The 22,236-nt window shown below is 44.8% G+C and overlaps 1 protein-coding gene across 1 annotated transcript in view; it reads left to right on the top strand.

Moving 5' to 3' along the window:
- ZC3HC1 (zinc finger C3HC-type containing 1) overlaps positions 1-22,236 on the top strand; it is a 37,686-nt gene that overhangs the window by 9,091 nt on the left and 6,359 nt on the right. The window contains exons 3-8 of the mRNA XM_040343256.1: positions 1,255-1,405; positions 2,831-2,914; positions 4,737-4,864; positions 8,836-8,993; positions 12,279-12,498; positions 22,036-22,224. Coding sequence (XP_040199190.1) covers positions 1,255-1,405; positions 2,831-2,914; positions 4,737-4,864; positions 8,836-8,993; positions 12,279-12,498; positions 22,036-22,224 — 930 coding nt within the window. The remainder of the gene's footprint in view (positions 1-1,254; positions 1,406-2,830; positions 2,915-4,736; positions 4,865-8,835; positions 8,994-12,278; positions 12,499-22,035; positions 22,225-22,236) is intronic.

Here is a 22,236-nt window from a genome sequence, read left to right as displayed (position 1 = left end):
TGTGTGTGTGTGTGTGTGTGTGTGTGTGTATATATATATATATATATATATATATATATATATATATATATATATATATATATATATATATATATATATATATATATATATATATATATATATATATATATATATATATATATATATATATATATATATATATATATAAAGATAGTGGATGTAAAAAGTCTACACACCCCTGCTAAAATGTCAGGTTTCTGTGATGTAAAAAAAAATGAGAGAAAGATAAATAATTTCAAACTCTTTTTTTCCACCTGTGACCTATAAACTGTACAACTCGGTTGAACAATGAACTAGTAGAAATATAAAACGAATCCTGTTTGCATAAAGTAATACTTTGTTGAAGCACATTTTTGATTTTATTACATCACTTAGTTATTTGGGTATGACTCTATCAGCATAGCAAATCTTGACTTGGCAATATTTGCCCACTCTTCTTTGCAAAAACACTCCAAATCTGTCAGATTGTGAGGGAATCTCCTGTGCACAGCCCTCTTCAGATCACCCCACGGATTTTCAATCGGATTCAGGTCTGGGCTCTGGCTGGGCCATTCCAAAACTTTAATCTTCTGGTGAAGCCATTCCTTTTATTTGGATGTATGCTTTGGATCGTTGTCATGCTGAAAGATGAAGTTCCTCTTCATGTTCAGCTTTCTAGCAGAAGCCTGAAGGCTTTGTGCCAATATTGACTGATTTGAAACTGTTCATAATTCCCTCTACTCGTTTTTTTATTTTTTTTATTTAAGATACATTAATAATTTAGATACATTTAATTTAGTTTATTTAGCATGAAATTGAGCTTGGTTATGTAGCATGAGGCTGTATATTCTGCAATATTTACATTTTTGATAACCTAATTCAATGAATGCAAGCTGAGATAACATGCACTGCATTGATGCATTCCCACAATTTTACAGTAACTATGAAAAACCAAAGTTCAGGAATATTCCTTTATCCCATTATTTTGCAAATCTCTTTTTAACATGAGTTTGAATGTGATTGCTTAATTTTGAACACAGCTACATCCCCAGTTATAAGGGTGTGCACACTTATACAACCACATTATATTTATTTTTTATTTTTACATGAGTTTTATAGTTTTATAAGTCACATTAAAGGTGGAAAAAGTTCCTCTGTGTGTGTGTGTGTGTGTGTGTGTGTGTATAATATAATAAATATATTGACTACTACACAACTTACACTACTAGTGATATCATTCCTTAATTTGAGAACTCTCTGAAGTGGGCTGGGAAACCTTCAGCGTTATGTCCTCTATCTTGTGCCAAGTACGGATGGGCAAACATCGAATGTGATATGCTGAAGTGTTGTAGCTGTAATGCCTATCTGTGTGCCAGGCTGCAACCAGCCTTGGACATCAATAAGTGTAAGTATTGTTTGTATGTTCTGCATTGGACCAGAAGATGAAAACAATTGTAATGTAAATATTTTGCACAAGAGGGAAACCTTATCTGTGCCATGTAACTTATACTTTTTTTATTTTTTTAACGCTGTATTGGTACTTCTTATCCATTCATCATTTGTTTGCAAATTCCCAGTGAATTACATTTTTATTTATGTATATCTTCTCTCTTTTTTTTTTTTCTTTCATTAATATGACCCTAAACTCGCAAAGAGGCCCCTGTCTTCATCAACATGGGGACAAGGTGTTTTTCCAGAGGGGTATACCCCCATGTTGAGGGCATGTGGCCTGGTATAGTTCAGGAATGGGTGTTGGGATTATACCCCCCTTCAAATTCATTCCAGACCTAAAGAAGTTTGTTTTCTTTTCCATGAATTCTATAGTGAGGAGAAAAAAGTATTTGATCCCCAGCTGATTTTGTACGTTTACCCACTGACAAAGAAATTATCTGTCTATAATTTTACTGGTAGGTGAAAAGTGTTTGATCCCCTATCAATCAGCAAGATTTCTGGCTCCCAGGTGTCTTTCCTACAGGCAACAAGCCGAGATTAGGAGCACTCTCTTAGGCTGGATTCACAGCTATGCATTTTTAGTACTTTTTGCAAATTTGCACAACAGTCCATTTAACATGGTTTCCTATGGGTCACGTTCTGTAGTGCGAATCTGCAAAATGCTAAAAGCACAAAAAAGAACCCAGTGAAGCCCATGTCTGGATGAATTTGGTTCCCTCGTTGGGGATCCATGTTCACTCCACTAGAGCTCTTGCAGCCTCTTGGGTCGAAAGGGCTGGTGCCACCCCAGAACAAATCCTGCAAAGCTGCAACATGGTCAAGCCTAGCCACTTCTGTTTGCCATTATAGATTGGATCTTTTGTCTGCAATGCATCGGGCCTTTGCCAGAAAGCTGTTGTCCCTCCCTAGAGTGGTAAGTTCTTGTTTATCCTCTCGGGTGCTGTCCTGAAAGACATTTTGAGAAAATTCAGGTGAGACCTAACGGTAACTTGTTTTCCATTTTCCAGTAGTCTTTTCGGACAGCAACGATTGCCTGCCCTTATGTTGTATTTTATTGTGCTTATGTGTTTTGGCTTGGCTGGAGGTACTCTACTACAACCGAGGATCATTTTAAGGTCTAAAGTTGAAGTGTTTCCTGTATCTGGTGGGAGGAGCTACAGTCTCTCAGGTGCTGTCCTAAACGACTACCAGAAAACAAGTTTCTATTAAGTCTATCTATTGTCCGTGAGAGGTTTATATGCCATCCATTATTTGATTTTGTCAAATGTAATCTCGTTTCATTGTGAATTTGTGTTTTATGTTGGACCAGGGATGCTTTAAAGTTTTTGACAGCATACATAACAAAAAAAACCTGTACTGAATTTGATTTTGTGTTCAGATAAGCAGCGTTGTGTGGAGTTACAAGAAGAACTTAAGACCTCTCATGAAAAGTTCTGCTTTTGGCCAGACAGTCCCTGTCCAGGTAGGACTTTTGGTGGAATTTTGTGTGCATCCAATACATAAATGTGTCCCCAGTATATAAAAACTAAAACTTTTTCAGATAGTCGCTGCTGTTTTCAAATGATCCTCTCCTAGTATGGTGCCAGTGTGGCGAATTTACTTGGCTAAAATTGTTTATAAAATCACAGACCTTTTTTATAAGTGTTGATCATTCTGTAAAAACATGGTGTGTGTGTGTGTGTGTGTGTGTGTGTGTGTGTGTGTGTGTGTGTGTGCGTGTGTGATAATGATGTGCAACTGTTCGATGAATAATAGGGCTTTGAGTATTGCATAGCTTTGCTTTTTACGCTATGTTTATTTACTTCCTATGGTGCTGTGATATATTATTTAAAGAGGAATGTCCCCATTCTCCTAAACATTGCAACAAAAGCACATTTTAAATATTTAGTAATGGCAATCTACAAACCTGTACTTATAAATAATTGCAGGCTTTTCATTTTTTCCCTATCTAATTTTTCTTTTCCTTTCCATTGCTCTCATTGTGGCCATTTTTACTAAGGGTAGATGAATCCATCTCCCATTTTGCTTCCAGGAACTCGGCCTTTAACTCTGAGTCTGCTTCCTGTAACACAGGGCAGGAAGTTCCCAGGATGCAGACGAAAGGCCAGGGTGACATCAGCAGTGCCTCACTGAACCTGGAAGTGGAAAAAACTGTAATTGTACATGAAAACAAAACATTTTAGTTTAAAGGGTTAGTTCATCTTTACAGAAAAAAATGTAAAGGTGTACACCCTCCCTACCCCCTGGCGACCAATGTACTTGCCTCCGGAAAAGCTGAGCTGTTAGAGCCCACACAAGCCTGTCCAGAAAACCGGGGATTTGAAATCCCAACTCTTGTCTGTGCAGGATAGACAGAGTGATTCACTGTCCGTCCTGGAAGCACTGCATAGAGAAGAGTGGGGATTTTGAACCCCTGGACCGGCTGCGTGGGCTTTGACAGCTCGGTTTTGCAGGAGGCAAGTACAGTGGAGATCCAGGGGAGGGTGTAAAGGCGAACTAACATTTTATGCAAGAAAGATTAATTCATGTAAGCTGCAGTGATAATTTTGTTTTTGTTTTGTGAAAGTGGGAAAAGATTAATTTTAAAGAGGAGCTCCAGCCCCCCCACCAAAAAATTAAAGGTCAGCAGCTACAAATACTGTAGCTGCTGACTTTTAATATTAGGACATTTACCTGTCCAAGGATTCTGCAATGTTGACACCTGGCCATTTTTTCAATCAGCCCTGAGCTGCCGCCGCCATTCCTTGTAAGGGAAACCGTCAGTGAAGGCTTGTGCCTTCACAGTCGTTTTTCCTACTGCACATGTACGAAGTGCGCTGCACTTTGTGAATGGCCCGGCGGCGGACGAAGGAGGATGGGGGATGGAACCTCCTGGGGGAACCTCGCTGTGGGGAGGTCTCCAGGAAGTAAGGAACGAGTACCTGTCAAATGGGGACCCCCCCCCCCCCAAAGATGCGGTAGCTGAGGGGGAGGAAGCGAGCAAGCGGAGCTTTCTCTTTTTGGATAGAGCTCCACTTTAAGTACTGTTATTGCCTCCTTGCTTTCATAATTCTTATTGTTCCAGATAGTGATTTTTCATTGTCTGAACCAGAAAGACTTACACAGTTCTTGGATTCTACAAATTTTAGGGTTCACAAAAAATCTTCTGGTTCTTTTTCATGGAAAAAGCCATGGCTAGGACTATGTCTAGGTCCTCAATTGCAGGTGCCCTTGGCCCCTCATGTTTTCACATCCTGGGTGGATCAGATTTGCTAGTTTTACTAATTCTCTGTTTCTAATTGCAGAACACTTCTGGGCTCTTCTAGTATGTGAACCATCATCCGTGCTTAGTGACTTTTTTGAACGGTTTCAAAACCTTTGTCGATTAGAGTTGCAGCTTCCAGCTCTGAGACAGGACGACTTGAAAATTATGGTAAGCTTATTTTCCTTAGGTCTGCTTAAATCTGAACTCCAGCCTTGTGAGAAATATGCCACCTTCTCTGAAATACTCATGAGCGCTGTCAGCCTGCGGAAAGTTCACCAAGTCCAATAGCTGCCAACTCGCTTCATGGTTGAATGACACCCAGCCTCCCTTAGCTTGGTAGTCTGACAGTTATGGCTCCATACACTGAAGGATTGTGGACTGCACAATGTTTAGCCAACATTGCTAACTTTTGTTTTGCTAATCCAATCAGACAGAATAAGTATGCACCCAGTGAAAGTCCACACTCCTGATCTGATACTTAGTCCAGGATACTAAATTAGCAGTTGCAGTAGGTCAACAGTAGCAGCTTGATATGCTTTACATGACTTAATCTTTTAAAAGGGGTGTGGATCTAAACTGTTCCAGTACACCCCCTTTCTCATTACTTGCGCCTTTGAAAAAATTTAAAGGAATGTATGACCATGTATCAGCCCCAGTGAAAACAGATTGTCTACATCCTTCAGTTTACAATTCAGTTTTCTGCATACATAAAGTGTGCAAGTGTGTCAAGCTTTATAGTTACAAGGTTTAGCTATGGTACTGTATATATACTTCGATGGTGTGAGGTCAACTTTTCTAAGATAAGTTTTAGCCTTTTAGTTTGCTATTAAATAAGACATCTGGGTCTTGGAGACCAGGATCCACTTCATTGCTTTGGGACCTAAAGAATACGTAAACCCACAGTTTCATATTTCTGATATGTGCCTGCTTGTACCATGTACTGTGCTTGTATGAAAAAGTCTCTCTGGCCAGGGTGATCTTGACTGGATAGATTGATAGCAGCGCACCCATTGGCTCCCACTGCTGTCAATCAAATCCAATGATACAGGTGCCAGGGGGCATGGCCGAGTGTGGCATCCTGTGTCTATGGACTCAAAAAATCTGGACTCGGGAGCGTGCCAGAAAGGGTACCCCCAAGGATAGCGCTTCTCCTAGGACCCCAGAACAGGAGGATCACGGCCACTCTGTGCAAAACGAACTGCACAGTGGAGGCAAGTATGACATGTTTGTTAAAAAAAAAAGGGGTTTAGTAACCCCCTTCATGACCAGGCCTTTTTTTTTTTTTTACTTAACACTGTGCTACTTTAACTGGCAATTGCGTGCTCATGGAACACTGTACAGGCATACCCCACTTTTAAGTACACAATGGGACCAGAGCATGTATGTAAAATGAAAATGTACTTAAAGTGAAACAATACCTTTTTTCACTTCTAGGGTTTAGTAGGGGGTCAGGGGCTGTATTTGGGGTGTCAGGAGCTGTAGTTGAGGTCTCAGGGGCTGTAGTGGGGGTGTCAGGGGCACACTGGAACAGGGCGGACTATGCTCTCGAAGCTTCAGCTCCTTCTAGTGCGGCTGCAAAATGTCTGTACAGTACTTGTAAGGCACTTTACACTCGGGGGTATGTCCTTACTCGCGAGTGTATGTAAAGTGAGTGTACTTAAAGCGGGGTATGCCTGTACACAAATAAAAATGTATATAATTTTCTTCACACAAATTGAAATTGGTGCTATTGGATCACTTAATCAACTAAAAAATGTTGCAAGCTACCAATCCACTAACCTAAGGATCCAATATAACAACTCTCACGTGAGGAGGTGTCTTGATTACTTTCAGCTGCTAGCCCCAGACACACTCCTATAAACTGTGTTGAAAAAGATAAATAAAATAAACCTATGCCGCGCTGTGTATACCTGTTGCGCAAATATTAAAGCGGAGTTCCACCTGTTTTTTAGTTTATTAAAGGTCAGCAGCTACAAAAAGCATAGCTCCTGACTTTTAATAAACCGACACTTACCTGCCCCACGGTCCAGCGATGCGGAGGCTCACTCTTCTCCCCTCCTCTCCTTGGCGCCGTCATATCAACTGTGGGCTTCACTCTGCTATTGGCCAGCCGATCTTCTGGGACAAAACTGATTCCCCCACAGTAGTACAGTGTCACTACTCTGATGAAGGTATGTTAAAAAAAAAAATGTTAAAGTTTAAAAAAAAAAAATGTTTAAAAAATATGACATTTTTATACTTTCTTCAGTCAGTATTCCTGATCACCGTCATACCAGTCATATGATGATGCTGTACTGCACTGGTGACAGTATGTAAAAAATAAATAAAAATACAAAAAATTCAAAAACTTACCATGCTGCTTAGTAAATACCTTGGACTGTCGTTTTTCCAAAAAGGGGTAATTTGGGGGATATTTATACTGTCCTGGAATTTTAGGGCCTCAAACAATATCGCAGAAATTTAAAAATCCAGTGATGATCAAATACCACCAGAAGAAAGCTCTATTTGTGCGAAAAAAATTATAAAGATTTCATTTGCATACCGTGTAATTGCCAGTTAAAGTGGCAGTTTTGAACAGTAATAAATACCTCAGTCATGAAGGCAGTAAAAACTTTCTGCAGGTCAAGTAGTAGAGACACAGGAGACACAGCAAGGCTGAATGGGGAAAAAAAACTTGCAGCGCAGGAGCCTTGCTGTAGTAACTATCTGACATCGGTACAGTGATCTTCCCTGCTGTTCCTTTGTGTTCTCAAACGCCAGAACACTCCGGTTGGCGGCATTTTACGGGGCACAGTGGTGGCGTTTTGATGGCACAGTGGTTGCGTTTTGATGCCACTGGACTGCAGTACACACGGGCCAAATGACGGCCGGTTTCTATTGAGCTGGCCAATGCTGCCCGACATTCGGCCCGTGTGTACTAGGCCCCAGGGATTTGTATTTAATGACCACTTGCGCCTCATTTTTTTGTAAAAAGCCTTTGTGCACGGTGTTGCTCCTCATTATTCCCTTTTGTATGTTCATTGAAGGATAAGTCCAGACAAAACCTAACTAACGCTAGACCAGCTCTGTGCCACATTCTAAGCCTAACCTATCTAACCCTGTAAAACAAAAATTGCTGTACTTGCCTGTTCTACACCCGATCCGGGCCGGTCTCCAGCAGCGAATGCTGTGTGCAGGAGAGGACCGACAACAGCTGTGAAGGAAGTGACATCACTCATAGACTTACTATGGGGCTTCCGTTGTCTGATGCCTCTCCTGCACAGTAAGTATAGTGATGTTTTTGCTTTACAGGGTCGGATAGATTAGATTTAGAATGTGGCACAGAGCAGCTTTAGCGTTTTTTTTTAGTTTAGGTTTTGCATGAACTTCTCCTTAAGGCCCCTTTCACACTTGTACGACTTGTCCCACGATTTGGGACTGCAAAGTAGCATGACAAGTCCATGATTTCCAGTCACAACCATTCATATTAGTATGACTTCAAGTTGTTCTGACTTCAAAGTAGTAGTCCCTGCACTACTTTGGTCCGATTTTGATGCCAGTTACACAGGCATTTCCTGAAATTGCGGCAAAATTGCACGACTTTGAAGTCGCAGTAGTGCGAAAGGGGCCTTAATGAGAAATCAAGGTCACCTTCCCTTCAGCCTGTTTTTGGACAATGAAGTAGTAACAGCACTTTGCCCTTCTGCTGTCTGCTCCCGTCGGCACATTTCTTATCATATTTACATGCAGAAAAACTGGTTTGCTCTTGGTGTTTCTCCTCATTCTCCCAGCCTGAGTAGTGCTGTAAAGAGAATTACAAGAGTCTGACACTAAGTCAAAGTCAGGCGCTGACATGAACGTGTATAATTGGTATTATTGTGTTTTTTTTTTGTTTTTTTTATATCTGTATGGTATTGAGCTTTATTTTTGGAAAAAGTTTTAGTTTACCAATGTAACTTTACACTGATTATAATTGCATAACCACAGATACTTGCCAATATATCTACTTGTTAAATGATCTTTAAACGGCTGCTACTCGAGGGTAGTACACTTAAACCAAAGCCTTGTCCTCTTCCTGAAGATGGGAAGTAGTTGTAGTTCATTCTTCATGATATTTATTTATGAGGGTTGCCCTCCTTCTGTACATTTTCTTTTGTCAGGATCTCAGTGAAGATACTGTAAGTCTACTCCTGCGGTTGATTGAGGATGAACTGAGACCTGTAGAAGGGAGACAGAATGCTGCAATCAGCTTGCCCAGTGACTCTCTGCAAGTCCACATCTCAGCCTGTATTCTAGCTCTTTGTGGATGGAACAACAGGTTTGTTGAAAAAAGGAATATGCCTTCCCTATGTCTGATTAATGAAAATTTTAAAAGCATAGTTGAGGTCAAATTTTTTATTTTTTTTTGGTTTCCCACATATTTTCAGTTTCAGAGCAAAGCAGGTTCCAGCTCTGGTTAACTTTATCTCATTAGATATTTTACTTTGGTTACAAATAAAGAATGTGGTCTCTGCAAAACATTGTCTAGCTGGCACTTGAAGCCATTAAAATGATATTAAAGGCAATGTGTGTTTTTTTTTATTTTTTATAAGATAACAAACATGTCCTACTTCCCTGCTCTGTGGAGCGGTTTCGCACAAAGCAGCTACAATCCTCCTCCTCTTCTTGGGTCCCCCGTCGGTGCTTCCAGCCGAGTGCCGCCAGAGCAAACGTCTTGCTATGGGTGCACCCAAGCAGACTAGCACCAAGCTGCCGCTTTGTGTGCACATTTACACACAAAGCCACGGCTCGGCAACGCCTCTCTCTCTCTCTCTCTTTCTCTCTCTCTCTCTCTATCTATCTCACTGGCTGTGATTGACAACAGTGGGAGCCAATGGCTCCTGCTGCTGTCTCAGCCAATAACGAGGGAGAGTTGTCGGAGAGCTGAGGCTCTCATGTACATTGCTAAATCGCAATGGGGCTCAGGTATGTATTGGGGGGGCTGCTGCACACAGAAGGATTTTTTTACCTTAATATATTAAATGCATCAAGGTAAAAAATAAACCTGCCTTTTCAACCACTTCAAACAGGGGACTGTGGTCATGTGTGCACTTACTTGCATGCTCTTGGCACGAATTCCTGAAGTCCACAGAGCTCTCCCTGACATCTTGGACTAAAAGGGTGCTGTGTTGTGTCATCTAATGTGTTGCACATTGCCTTTAAGGATGCAGAGCTTTTTTTTTTATTTATACCTCTGTAGTTTGAAAGAGAACAGATTCGAAAATTAAGACAGGGAATTTTAAAACATGAAAACTGAATACCACGTACACCGCATACAGTATCTCACAAAAGTGAGTACACCCCTCACTTTTAGTAGACCTTGCACTACTCCACCTTCCGTTTTGAGGATGCATCACAGATGCTCAAGAGTGTTTAGGTCTGGAGACATGCTTGGCCAGTCCATCACCTTTACCCTTGGCTTCTTTAGCAAGGCAGTGATCGTCTTGGAGGTGTGTTTGGGGTTGTTATGTTGGAATACTACCCTGTGGCCCAGTCTCTGAAGGGAGGGGATCATGCTCTGCTTCAGTATGTCACAGTACATGTTGGAGTTCATGGTTCCCTCAATGAACTGTAGCTCCCCAGTGCCGGCAGCACTCATGCAGCCCCAGACCATGACACTCCCACCACCATGCTTGACTGTAGGCAAAACACACTTGTTTTTGTACTCCTCACCTGGCTACCGCAACACACGCTTGACACCATCTGAACCAAATAAGTTTATCTTGGTCTCATTAGACCACAGGACATGGTTCCAGTAATCCATGTCCTTAGTCTGCTTGTCTTCAGCAAACTTTTTTCAAAATGTCTTGTGCATCATCTTTAGAAAAGACTTCCTTCTGGGACGACAGCCATGCAGACCAGTTTGATGCAGTCTGCAGCATATGGTCTGAGCACTGACAGGCTGACCCGTCACATGCCCCTGGGAAGGGAAAATGGCTAATTGGGCCCAATGTAGACATTTTCACTTGGCTGTGAGTTTTTTTGAGGGGACAGCGAATTTACACTGTTAAACAAGCTGTACACTCACTACTTTACATTGTAGCAAAGTGTAATTTCTTTAGTGTTGTCACATGAAAAGATATAATAAAATATTTACAAAAATGTGAGGGGTGTACTCACTTTTTTGAGATACTGTACATATCTGTAAATGCTCTATCTGACTAATCCCAGAAATTCTACCTTGTATCCTTGTAAATGTGTCATTAATTTGTCAGTTGATGTAAATTTGAACGCCAGCCTTCCATTCAGTCTTGCGTAGTTGTAAAGGCCCCTCTCCTGTACTAAATTGCTTACTCTGATTTCTCTGCACACTGAGTTTCTCACAGTGTGCATTACAAGATTTATTCAGGTAGGACCTTCATTTCCTGGCTGGCGGATGTTCAGCTCTTTCAATCCACCTATCGAGGCATTTTCATATTTGCTTAACTCCTCCCTGACGTGATTGTAGCCCCCCTCAAGTCTTTAGCTCTCCCTCTGTCTTATCTCACTAACTCTGATGTTATCTTTATTACCATTGATTTGTATGTGTTTGTATGTGTTTGTTTTTTTTCCTTTCCCTCTGAGATTTTTTTTTTTCCTTGTTTTGTTTTAACATTCTGCCAAAAAATTGTGAATCAGTACTGCTTGGACCTTGAAGAAGGGGTAACACCCCGAAAGCTTGTCCTGAAAAATTGTATGTTAGTGCAAATAAAAAAAGTATCACGGACAGTACTCAATTTTCTCTTAACTCCCAAGCTCACTGCTTGCATTAGGATTAAGGGCTCTTGAGAGGAGGGAGTACTGAGGCAGGGTGCTATGTTTCCAGGAAACTTTGTATAGCACCCATACACCATCCATGATCTGTCTGCATTGCATAGTAAAGCAGACAGATCCAGTGTGTAATTAAAACAGGCTTTAAATAAACTAAGATTCAAAACCATTTCATATTCTAATGCTTTATTTTTATTTTTTTTAATTCCTTTATTTTATATAAAGTCATGGAAAGTACAAATATCAACGAGATACATATTATTATGACATCAATATAATCTTTAGCATAACAAGGCTAACAGACAGCTAAGAAGGATAAGGGGGTTGTAAAGGTTTGTGTGTTTTTTTGTGTTTTTTTTATTCTTCTTTTAAATAGCAAACATGTCATACTTTGCTCCTCTGTGCAAGGGTTTTGCACAGAGTGGCCTCAATCCTTCTCCTCTTCTGAGGTCCCCCAGCAGCCCCCCTCCTCTTCTCGAATGCCCCCATGGAGACCTTCATTCCCTGGGGGCACTCGTGCGTCCATTGATACAGACAGCAGGACTCGGGCCCCGCCCACCGGCTTCCATGTCACTGGCTTTCATTGACAGCAACGGGAGCCAATGCTGCTGCTGCTATCAATTCAGCCAATAAGGTCGCTGGAGATCGGGTTCAGGTAAGTAAAAAGAGGGGGCTCTGGGGAACTGCTGCACTATAAAAGGTTTTTCACCTTAATGGATGGCATCCATTTAGGTGAAAAACCTTGAGGGTTTACAACCCCTTTAATGCTTTATTGTGTGTGAACTTATACCCTGTCCATTTTTTTTTTTTCCAGCCCTTCATCTGGATCTTTACCTCTGTCAATCATAAGTTGTCCACGCTGTATGAGGAAGATTGGATTATGGAGCTTCCAGCAGCTGGAGTCTGTGGATTTGGACAATTCCTTTGGACCGCCTACTACTCCGATATCTCCAGGAGAGGGTGCGGGTGATAGAACACCTTTGGGAGTGGTATCTCCCAACAGAAGAGTCACTAGAAGCAGAGATCTTGAACAGGTATACCAAACTAATAGATAGTAATATTGATCAGTTAAATATAAATGGCTACTGCTTGCTTTAGAAGTGTATTTAAACAATGGTCTTTTAAAAAGCTGCAAATTAAAGGACATCTATGGTCAAAAATCATCATATATTCATTTCCACATTGTATTACAGTCATTTCTAGACTACTCAATTTGATTTAAACCGGTGGTGATGAACTTTCTTGATATGAGGGGCTTTAAATGCATCCTTCAACATTACCAAAGGGCTTCACACATACAATTCAGTGAAGATTCAGTATCAGAGACAGCAGACATACACTAGGACAGCCCTCAAAAATTCCACTCGCCTACTCGCAAAAGGCGAGTGGAATTTAGTGCAGGGCGAATAAGGAGCAGGGCTGGACCAGTCTGACAGCTTCCTCGCTGATCTCTTCTGGCAGTGCAGGCTTTTTTTTTTTACTGGACACCAGAGCGGCCGGAGGGGGATTCCCTGATCGATATAGGCTTGCTCCGGTTGATGGATCCCCTCCCAGCGCCTTCTGCAGCCTGGCCGACCTCCCAGCATGAATGTGATTGCCCGCCCGTGCTGCCCTCCTCCTGTCTGCCTGGATAGGAGGAGCTCCGGTGGATGGATCACATCCCGGCGCCTGCTGCTGCCTAGCCGACCAGTGAGAAAGTGAGTGCCCGGCCGTCCCGGCATCCTGTGTGCCTGGATAGGAGGAGCTCCGGTGGATGGATCACATCCCGGCGCCTGCTGCTGCCTGGCCGACCTCCCAGCATGAATGTGATTGCCCGCCCGTGCCGCCCTCCTCCTGTGTGCCTGGATAGGAGGAGCTCCGGTGGATGGATCACATCCCGGCGCCTGCTGCTGCCTGGCCGACCAGAGAGAAAGTGAGCGCCCGGCCGTGCCGCCCTCTTGTGTGCCTGGATAGGAGGAGCGGCGGGGACAGCTGCACGTGGAGGAATTGATCATTCCATATTTTTTCTGCAGCCAATGAACGCCCGCAGAAGAAGCGGTCATTCAGCGGCTGCAGGAGGAATATGGAAAGATCAGTTCCTCCATGTGCAGCTGTCCCCGCCGCTCCTCCTATCCAGGCACACAGGAGGGCGGCACGGCCGGGCACTCACCTTCTCTCTGGTCGGTCGGCCAGGCTGCAGCAGGCGCCGAGATTTGATCCATCCACCAGAGCTCCTCCTATCCAACTTTTTACTGCAAACGTGCTCCCTAGTTCCTCCTGCGTACCCCCTCTGCTCCTTGGCTCCTCCCCAGTGCTCTCTGGCCCCCGTGCCCCCTGGCTCACCCACTGTGCTGTCCAGTCCCCCCCCCTCTGTGCTCCCCCCCCCCCCCCCCACAGTGCTCTCTGGTCCTCTCTGTGCTCCCCCATGCTACCCCCACTGTGCTGTCCAGTCCCCCCCCCCCCCCCCACTGCTGCCCCTTAGCTCCCTTGTGCTCCCTGGCTCAAGAGATGATCAGAGACTGAGGTCATGGTATGAGAGAAGGTCAGAGTTGAGGTGTACCTATGATGACAATTACAGGCCTCTCTCATCTTTTTAAGAGGGAGAACTTGCGCAATTGGTGGCTGACTAAATACTTTTTTGCCCCACTGTATACTGCAGGAGACTGTCAGAGATTGTGCATGTTCTATAGGAGTTGTTGGATAATGGGGATTTGCTTCAGGAGTCAAGTCATTGACTGGAGACCTATTACATGAGACTGCTAGAAATCATTGCTTTAACAGGTCAGTATGGAAACACAGATTGGCGTCTTCAGGTGCCTAGATGGCCGCACAAAAAGTGCCATAGAGCCGCATGTGGGGCACCAGGGATCTAAATGATCTTGAAATTTGTAAGCATACTTTGTGAAGATCCCCACACATTTACTCCTTGAATTATGTGACATGTATTCACTATACCTTGTGAGTAGGCACATCTGTGTCACAAAAATTCAGAGCTTGCCTTCAGAACTACAGAGCTGCTAAGAAGAGGAGTTTGAGAGACTGGCGTAAATGGAGCACGAGAAGTAAAGGCATTCTGAATGTAGCCTTGATAGAAGCAGGCTATAAAGTCCACGCCAGATGGTACTTGGTGCCAGAGAGCTTGTCAAAAATGTATCCAGGTGCCTCAGCCAGGTGCTTCAGGGGTTGTGGTTGAATTGGAACACCAATACATATGTGGTGGGCATGCCCTAAGGTCCGCCACTTTTGGATAAGGGTACAGGCGCTTATTTCTTTCTCGTACATCACGGGACACAGAGCGGCATATTCATTACTATGTGGGTTATATGGAGTACCTTCAGGTGATGGACACTGGCAATCTCAAACAGGAAGTGCCCCTCCCTATATAACCCCCTCCCATAGGAGGAGTACCTCAGTTTTTTCGCCAGTGTCTTAGGTGTTGGTCATGGTTTAGCTTACCTCCACATCCTTGGGATTAAGGTGGGCTAACCGGTTCTGTCCAAAGGCCTCAGTGCTAAAGTGGTCAGCAACCGGACCCCAAACCATTGGGGTGTAGCCCATAATGCTTTCTGTTCAGAGAGCTGGACCCTGGGCCCAGAACTTAGAAACCTTTGGGGGCCTAATGTTTCTGTTGCCAGGGTGCTATATGGGCCCAGGACAGTGGCTCCTTCATAGGAACCCAGGGCCTGAAGGTCTAGACGCCACCCACGGAGATGGGGGAAGATTGGACCTCTTGCTGTGCAAAAGTCCTGCGGCATGGAGCAGGTAAGTATTGGGGGAGCTTGCGGAACTTGGTTCTTAGCAGGTTCCCTACAGGGGGTGCACAGGGGGACAGGCCTGGGTATGCTCTGCATTGGCAAGGAATCACTATGTCTATGACAGAGACAGGATGATTCAATCTTTTTTCCCCAGTAATATGTGACCTCCCTGGTAAGTGTTGTTTAGCTGGGCTGCTGGCGCTAGGTGTGGGATCTCTGTAAGAGGGGAGTCTTTTCCCATGCTAAAAGGAGGTCTGTGACCTACCTAAAGGGCTTACCTGCCTGGGTGCCTGCGCTGCTCCGTCCTCCTCCATGTGTGATGGCCCCCGCCGACGGGCGCGTGCCCGAGATATAAACGATTTTCGCGCCGTTTCCGTGGTGGGGGCGCGTCCCGGTGGGCGGCGAATCACAAATAAAGGAAGGGGAGGTCCTTCCATTAGCTGCCAAGAGCTCAGTGTCATCCTCAGCTAGAGGAGAGGAGGACACAGAGCGGAGCACGCCGAGGACACCCGGTGGCGAAAGGAAGAATTGCAGTTTTTTTCTAAGGACTGTCAAACCTACAGATAGGTTTTCTTTTCCTTTTTTCAGCAGATGGCTATTGGCAATACTTAGTGGGAGACAGAGTGGTTTCTTTTCCTCTTCAAAAAAAAAAAAAAAAAAAAAAAAGAAGGGAAAGAACTGCTGATCTCCCTTCTCAGTTTGGGCGTTAGTCTCTATCGCTCCCAAACCGACAGATCCCCTTAGCTACGTCTGTGGCTGGGTGATAGTAGGTGTACCTCGGTATTGTACCATGCCTTCTGGGTCAGAGGGTACAAAGGGTGGGGATTCCCCCGCAAAATCCGAGGGCTCAGACACGGCAATGCCGCTGCTCTCCCCACAGGACATATCAGGGCACGCCTTGATGGGACCTGGGGGATCTGGTGCTGGGGCTGATCCAGGTCAGTCCAACCCCGGCTTTGTCACTGAGAGAGTTCTTGCTGTTTCTTTAGGTGAACTAGAGAAAAGAATGGCAAAAAGGATAGCTAAAGCTATATCGGGTAGAAAGCGGACTAGGTCTCCGTCACCCGAGCAAGAACCCTCAGACACAGAAATCCTTTCCCTAGGGGAATTGGATAGACTTGACGCTTTGGACCAGGGTGGTTCAGAGATCGAGGATCTGGATACTGAGGGGTCTGGTTCAGCCTCCCAAGGGGAAAGTTTGTGGGTTCAGGCCTTAACGGACATGGTCCATGAGGCATTTAAGTTACCCATACCAGAACCTCAAGTATCGGCGGTTTCAGCTTTAGGCTCTTTAAGAACGCCTCAAAGCAACGCAGTTTTCCCGATCCATCCTCTACTCGAGGAGGTCATGTTTCAGGATTGGATTAAGCCAGATAGAGTCTTTTTACCACCTAAAAAATTCTCTGTTTTATATCCTATGGAGGAGAAATTCTCCAAAAGATGGGCGCCCCCGGCGGTGGACGCAGCCATCTCCTATGTGAACAAATCTTTAACTTGTCCGGTGGAAAACGTACAGGTGTTTAAGGATCCGGTTGATAAACGTTTGGAAACATTACTGAAAGCCTCCTTTACTTCAGCAGGGGCGATAGTTCAGCCCGCTGTGGCTGCTATTGGAATTACCCAAGCATTATCAGATAAGACTAAGCAAATGCTTAAACTTATCCCTGCCCAGCAGGCAGAGGAATTTTCGGATATACCGAGGGCTATACGCTTTACGGTGGATGCTATCAAGGACTCCATCCAGAAGGCATCACGTTTATCCTTATTTCTAATCCATATGAGAAGGCTCTTATGGTTGAAGAGTTGGGAGGCCGAGCCCCCATGCAAAAAGCTCCTGGTAGGGTTTCCCTTCCATGGAGGACGACTCTTCGGAGAAGATCTGGATAGATATATTCAGACTATATCAAGCGGCAAAAGCACTCTCTTGCCAGTCAAGAAGAAAGCCAGAGGGCCCGCGTTTAAGCTCCAGCCCTCCCCGGGACAGGGGCCCTCTAATACCAGACAGTATCGACGGCCTCCTGCAAGATCAGGCTTTAACAATAAGCCACTGGGGGCAAGAAGCAGTGGTACCGCAAGCCTGCGAAGCCAGCCCCCAAGTCGGCCTTATGAAGGGGCGCCCCCACCCACGATGGTGGGGGGAAGGCTACGTCTCTTTGCAGAAGTTTGGGAGGCCAGCATTCCCGACTGCTGGGTACGGTCTTCCGTGGCCACGGGCTACAAACTAGAATTTTCAGAATTCCCTCCTCCTCATTACCAGGAGTCAAGAGTACCAGGCGACCCGGTGAAGGGAGCCGCGTTGATGGCGGCATTGAATCATCTGCTGTGCCAGAAGGTGATAGTAGAAGTACCAGTCCAGGAACAGGGCTTGGGGTTCTACTCCAACCTGTTTATCATCCCAAAGCCCAACGGCGATGTCAGGCCAATTTTGGACTTAAAGGGAGTAAATGCGTACCTAAAGGTCCGCTCATTCCGGATGGAAACTATTCGGTCAGCTGTCGCCGTGCTCCAGAAAGACGACTTCATGGCGTCCATAGACATAAAGGATGCTTACCTTCATGTGCCAATTTTTCAGCCACATCAGGTATTTCTACGTTTCTCGGTGGCTCAGCGTCATTTCCAATTTGTGGCGCTCCCCTTCGGGTTGGCTACGGCCCCCCGGGTATTCACGAAGGTCCTAGCCCCAATCCTAGCCAATCTAAGGACCCAAGGGGTCACGGTCCTAGCTTACCTGGACGACCTCTTGGTCGTGGACCACTCGTTTCCTGGCCTGGAACGAGCAGTCGCCCTCACGGTTCAGTACCTCGAGAGGTTCGGCTGGGTCCTAAATCGAGACAAATCAGCATTTCGGCCCACAAGGCAGCTGGAATATCTCGGCATGAGATTGGATACAGAACAACAGAGGGTGTTCCTACCTCTATTAAAGGTCAAGGCCATCAAAGAGCTAATACAAATAGTTCTGAGCAAGAGAAAGCCAACTGTTCGCCTATGTATGCGGCTACTAGGCAAGATGGTGGCCACCTTCGAGGCGGTACCGTATGCTCAGAGCCACACTCGCATCCTGCAGGCAGCCATCCTGTCAGCATGGAGCAAGAGGCCTCAGGCCTTGGAGATTCCTTTGCCACTCTCACCAAGAGTCCGGCAAAGTCTATCTTGGTGGTTAAACCCTCAGAATCTCCTGAAGGGAAAGACGTTCAGTCCTGTGACCTGGAAGATAGTAACCACAGACGCCAGCCTGATCGGCTGGGGAGCAATTTTGGATGGTTGCACTCGCCAGGGCACTTGGGCAGCGGCAGAGAAGCAGTTGCCCATCAATATCTTGGAGCTCAGAGCTGCCCGACTAGCCCTCAGGGCTTGGACGTCCAAACTGCAGGGGTTCCCGGTGAGAATACAATCGGACAATGCCACGGCGGTGGCATACATAAATCACCAAGGGGGAACCAAGAGTCAAGCCGCTCAGAAAGAAGTGAGCTTGATTTTCTTGTGGGCAGAAGCCCATGTGCCCTGCATATCGGCTATATTCATTCCCGGAGTGGACAACCTACAGGCGGACTTCTTAAGTCGCCAGATTCTATTGCCGGGGGAGTGGTCTCTGCATCCACAGGTCTTTCAGACACTCTGCCAGAAGTGGGGAGTGCCGGACGTGGATATCATGGCATCGAGACTAAACAAGAAGCTAGACAGGTTCATGTCCCGCACAAGGGATCCCAGAGCCTGCGGAACCGATGCGTTAGTTTGCCCTTGGCATCAGTTCAAACTTCTTTATGCATTTCCCCCGCTCCAGTTACTACCCCGCCTGCTGCGCAGGATCAGGGTGGAGCACATACCAGTCATCCTGGTAGCTCCAGCATGGCCCAGAAGGGCATGGTATTCACTAATCCTGAAGATGGTAGTGGGAGACCCTTAGACTCTTCCTCTACGGCCAGACCTGCTATCGCAAGGTCCGATCCTCCACCCTGCCTTACAGCATCTAAATTTGACGGCCTGGAAGCTGAATCCCTGATTCTCAGGGGTAGAGGTCTGTCTCAGAAAGTAATCTCTACCCTAATCAGAGCCAGGAAACCGGTCTCTAGGGTGATTTATTACAGGGTCTGGAAGGCCTATGTAGGCTGGTGTGAGTCCAAGCGATGGCTTTCTCGCAAGTTTACCATCGATAGAGTATTAAGTTTTCTCCAGCTAGGAGTGGATAAAGGACTGGCATTAAGCACAATCAAAGGACAGATTTCAGCTTTGTCAGTGTGGTTTCAGCGGCCGCTGGCCACCCACTCGCTAGTTAAGACCTTCCTTCAAGGGGTCTTACGTATTAATCCTCCAGTTAAATCCCCGCTTTGTCCGTGGGATTTAAATCTTGTTCTGTCAGGTTTACAGAAACAACCTTTTGAGCCGTTGGCTGAAATTCCTTTGGTTTTACTGACAAGGAAGTTAGTATTTTTGGTTGCCATGGTTTCCGCCAGAAGAGTATCGGAACTGGCAGCCTTATCCTGTAAGGAACCATATCTTATTTTTCATAAGGACAAGGTCGTTCTCCGCCATCATCCTTCCTTCCTACCGAAGGTTATATCCAGTTTTCATCTAAACCAGGATTTGGTATTACCATCCTTCTTCCCTAAACCTACTTCCAGAAAGGAAGGGTTGCTGCATACCTTGGATATTGTCAGGGCCATGAAGGCCTATCTTAAAGCTACAGAGAAGATCCGGAAAACAGATGTGTTGTTCATTTTACCGGATGGGCCCAAGAAGGGGCAGGCAGCTGCAAAATCCACCATCTCGAGATGGATTAAACAGTTAATCACTCAGGCCTACGGCTTGAAAGGGTTGCCTCCTCCGTTATCATTAAAGGCTCATTCTACTAGGGCCATGGGCGCCTCCTGGGCAGCACACCACCAGATCTCTATGGCTCAAGTTTGCAAGGCGGCAACCTGATCTTCTGTCCACACGTTTACAAAATTCTACCAGTTGGACGTAAGAAGGAATACTGATACAGCCTTTGGGCAGGCAGTGCTGCAGGCTGCAGTTTGAGACCCTCGGATTCCGGGGGCTCCCTTTTGAGTTAAATTTAAAATTTAAAATTATTTTTTCTCAACTAAGTTGGATTTATTATGATTTAAGTATATCTCTAAATTAAATCCTTTTGTCTTGGGAAGATGTTCTCCCTCCCCTCATTGTAAGCATTGCTTTGGGACATCCCACATAGTAATGAATATGCCGCTCTGTGTCCCGTGATGTACGAGAAAGAAAAAGGGATTTTTAATACAGCTTACCTGTAAAATCCTTTTCTTGGAGTACATCACGGGACACAGAGCTCCCACCCCTCTTATGGGGACCATTTTGGGAGGCATACTGCTTGCTACAAAACTGAGGTACTCCTCCTATGGGAGGGGGTTATATAGGGAGGGGCACTTCCTGTTTGAGATTGCCAGTGTCCATCACCTGAAGGTACTCCATATAACCCACATAGTAATGAATATGCCGCTCTGTGTCCCGTGATGTACTCCAAGAAAAGGATTTTACAGGTAAGCTGTATTAAAAATCCCTTTTTTGTCGGTCACGATGGTCAATATCCCCAAAGAAGCGAGTATAGCCTTAATAAATAAGCCTGTTGAAAATATCCCTCGACATACCCAAACCCTGATTTATTTCATGTTCCTGGCAACTAAAATCGCTATAGTCACAGCATGGAAAAGCCCTGTCATAAATATGGCCCTGATGAAACACAAACTCAGGTTTGGGGGCAAGTGATGGCACTGTGGGGGCAAGTGATGGCACTGTGGGGGCATGTAATGTAATGGCACAGTGAGATTTGATAAATGCCTGTTTCTGTCAGCGGTTCTGGCTACCCCTCAGCTTCCAGAAAGACTAGTAGGAAGGGGGTAGTCTTATATGGCGAGTATATCCCAAAACCAAAATTTTTCTTGGAAAATTAGGGGGTCGTCTTATACGCCCAGTCGTCTTATACGCCGGCAAATACGGTATGTTCATAACCCAAAGATTACTTTTCTCGTCTACTTCTTTTATGCCCACATGTTCCACTGAGGCCTTACTAAAGACCTAACAGGTCTACCAAGCACTTCCCCTGATGATTCCATACTCTCCTCCCCTCATTTGTTTTGTACCAGTTCTTGTATGATTCAGAGCATGCAAAGATTGTTTGCTGCTCTGTACAGTCTTCAATTAATCTGCATTTTCTTAATAATACCAATAAAAATGATTGAAACAGAAGAGGAGGCAGAGTCAGACCAGGTCCATCGCTTAAAGCAGTGATGGGGAACCTTGGCACCCCAGATGTTTTGGAACTACATTTCCCATGATGCTCATGCACTCTGCAGTGTAGTTGAGCATCATGGGTAATGTAGTTCCAAAACATCTGGGGTGCCAAGGTTCCCCATCACTGGCTTAAAGGCTGCAAAGTACCCAGGGATATGTAGTCTTAGAGATTTGAAAATAACCCGCAGATGAAAAGCTGCAAAGCATGTAGGGAAACCGGGAAGTTGTGGAAAGAGATGGCCAGAAAACACTTGCAACATGAAAGGATTTTTGAAGCTTAATGCCTTTATTGGATTGTCATTAATAACTATTGTTTGCATTGCCATTACAATGCTGATGTTTTATAAATAGAGTGTATGTTGTGACCATAGATTTCCTTTAACTTGTATCAATTCCTTATTTATTTATTTTTTGTTTGTTTGTTTGCCATATGTAGATTTAACGTTGGCCCCTACATTTGTTCAGGTCTGGATAGACGCACTTTGGAAATGTACCTTTTTGCATAATGGTTTTATCCATCTAAATAAACACCTAGCTTATAAATGTGTGATCTCCTAATTTTTTTAATACTGCTAGAGTCCTATGGCAGCTACCACCCAATCACTCAGTGGAAGCTCTACAGGATCATCGGAATCTGATGCTGTGCGAAGCCGGCCAGTGACCCGTAGCATGGGACATGGAGACAACCCAGGAGTGACATCTGAAGTCCAGTCCAGTCCTCATCGTAAAGCCAAACGTCCCAGGCTCTGCTCCAGGAGCAGTATAGTAAGTTATTAA

Source organism: Rana temporaria, chromosome 3 (genome assembly GCF_905171775.1).
Source record: "Rana temporaria chromosome 3, aRanTem1.1, whole genome shotgun sequence".
NCBI lineage: Eukaryota > Metazoa > Chordata > Amphibia > Anura > Ranidae > Rana > Rana temporaria.
The sequence above is the reverse complement of the archived record's forward strand: the minus strand, read 5'-3'. Positions and strand labels throughout refer to the sequence as shown.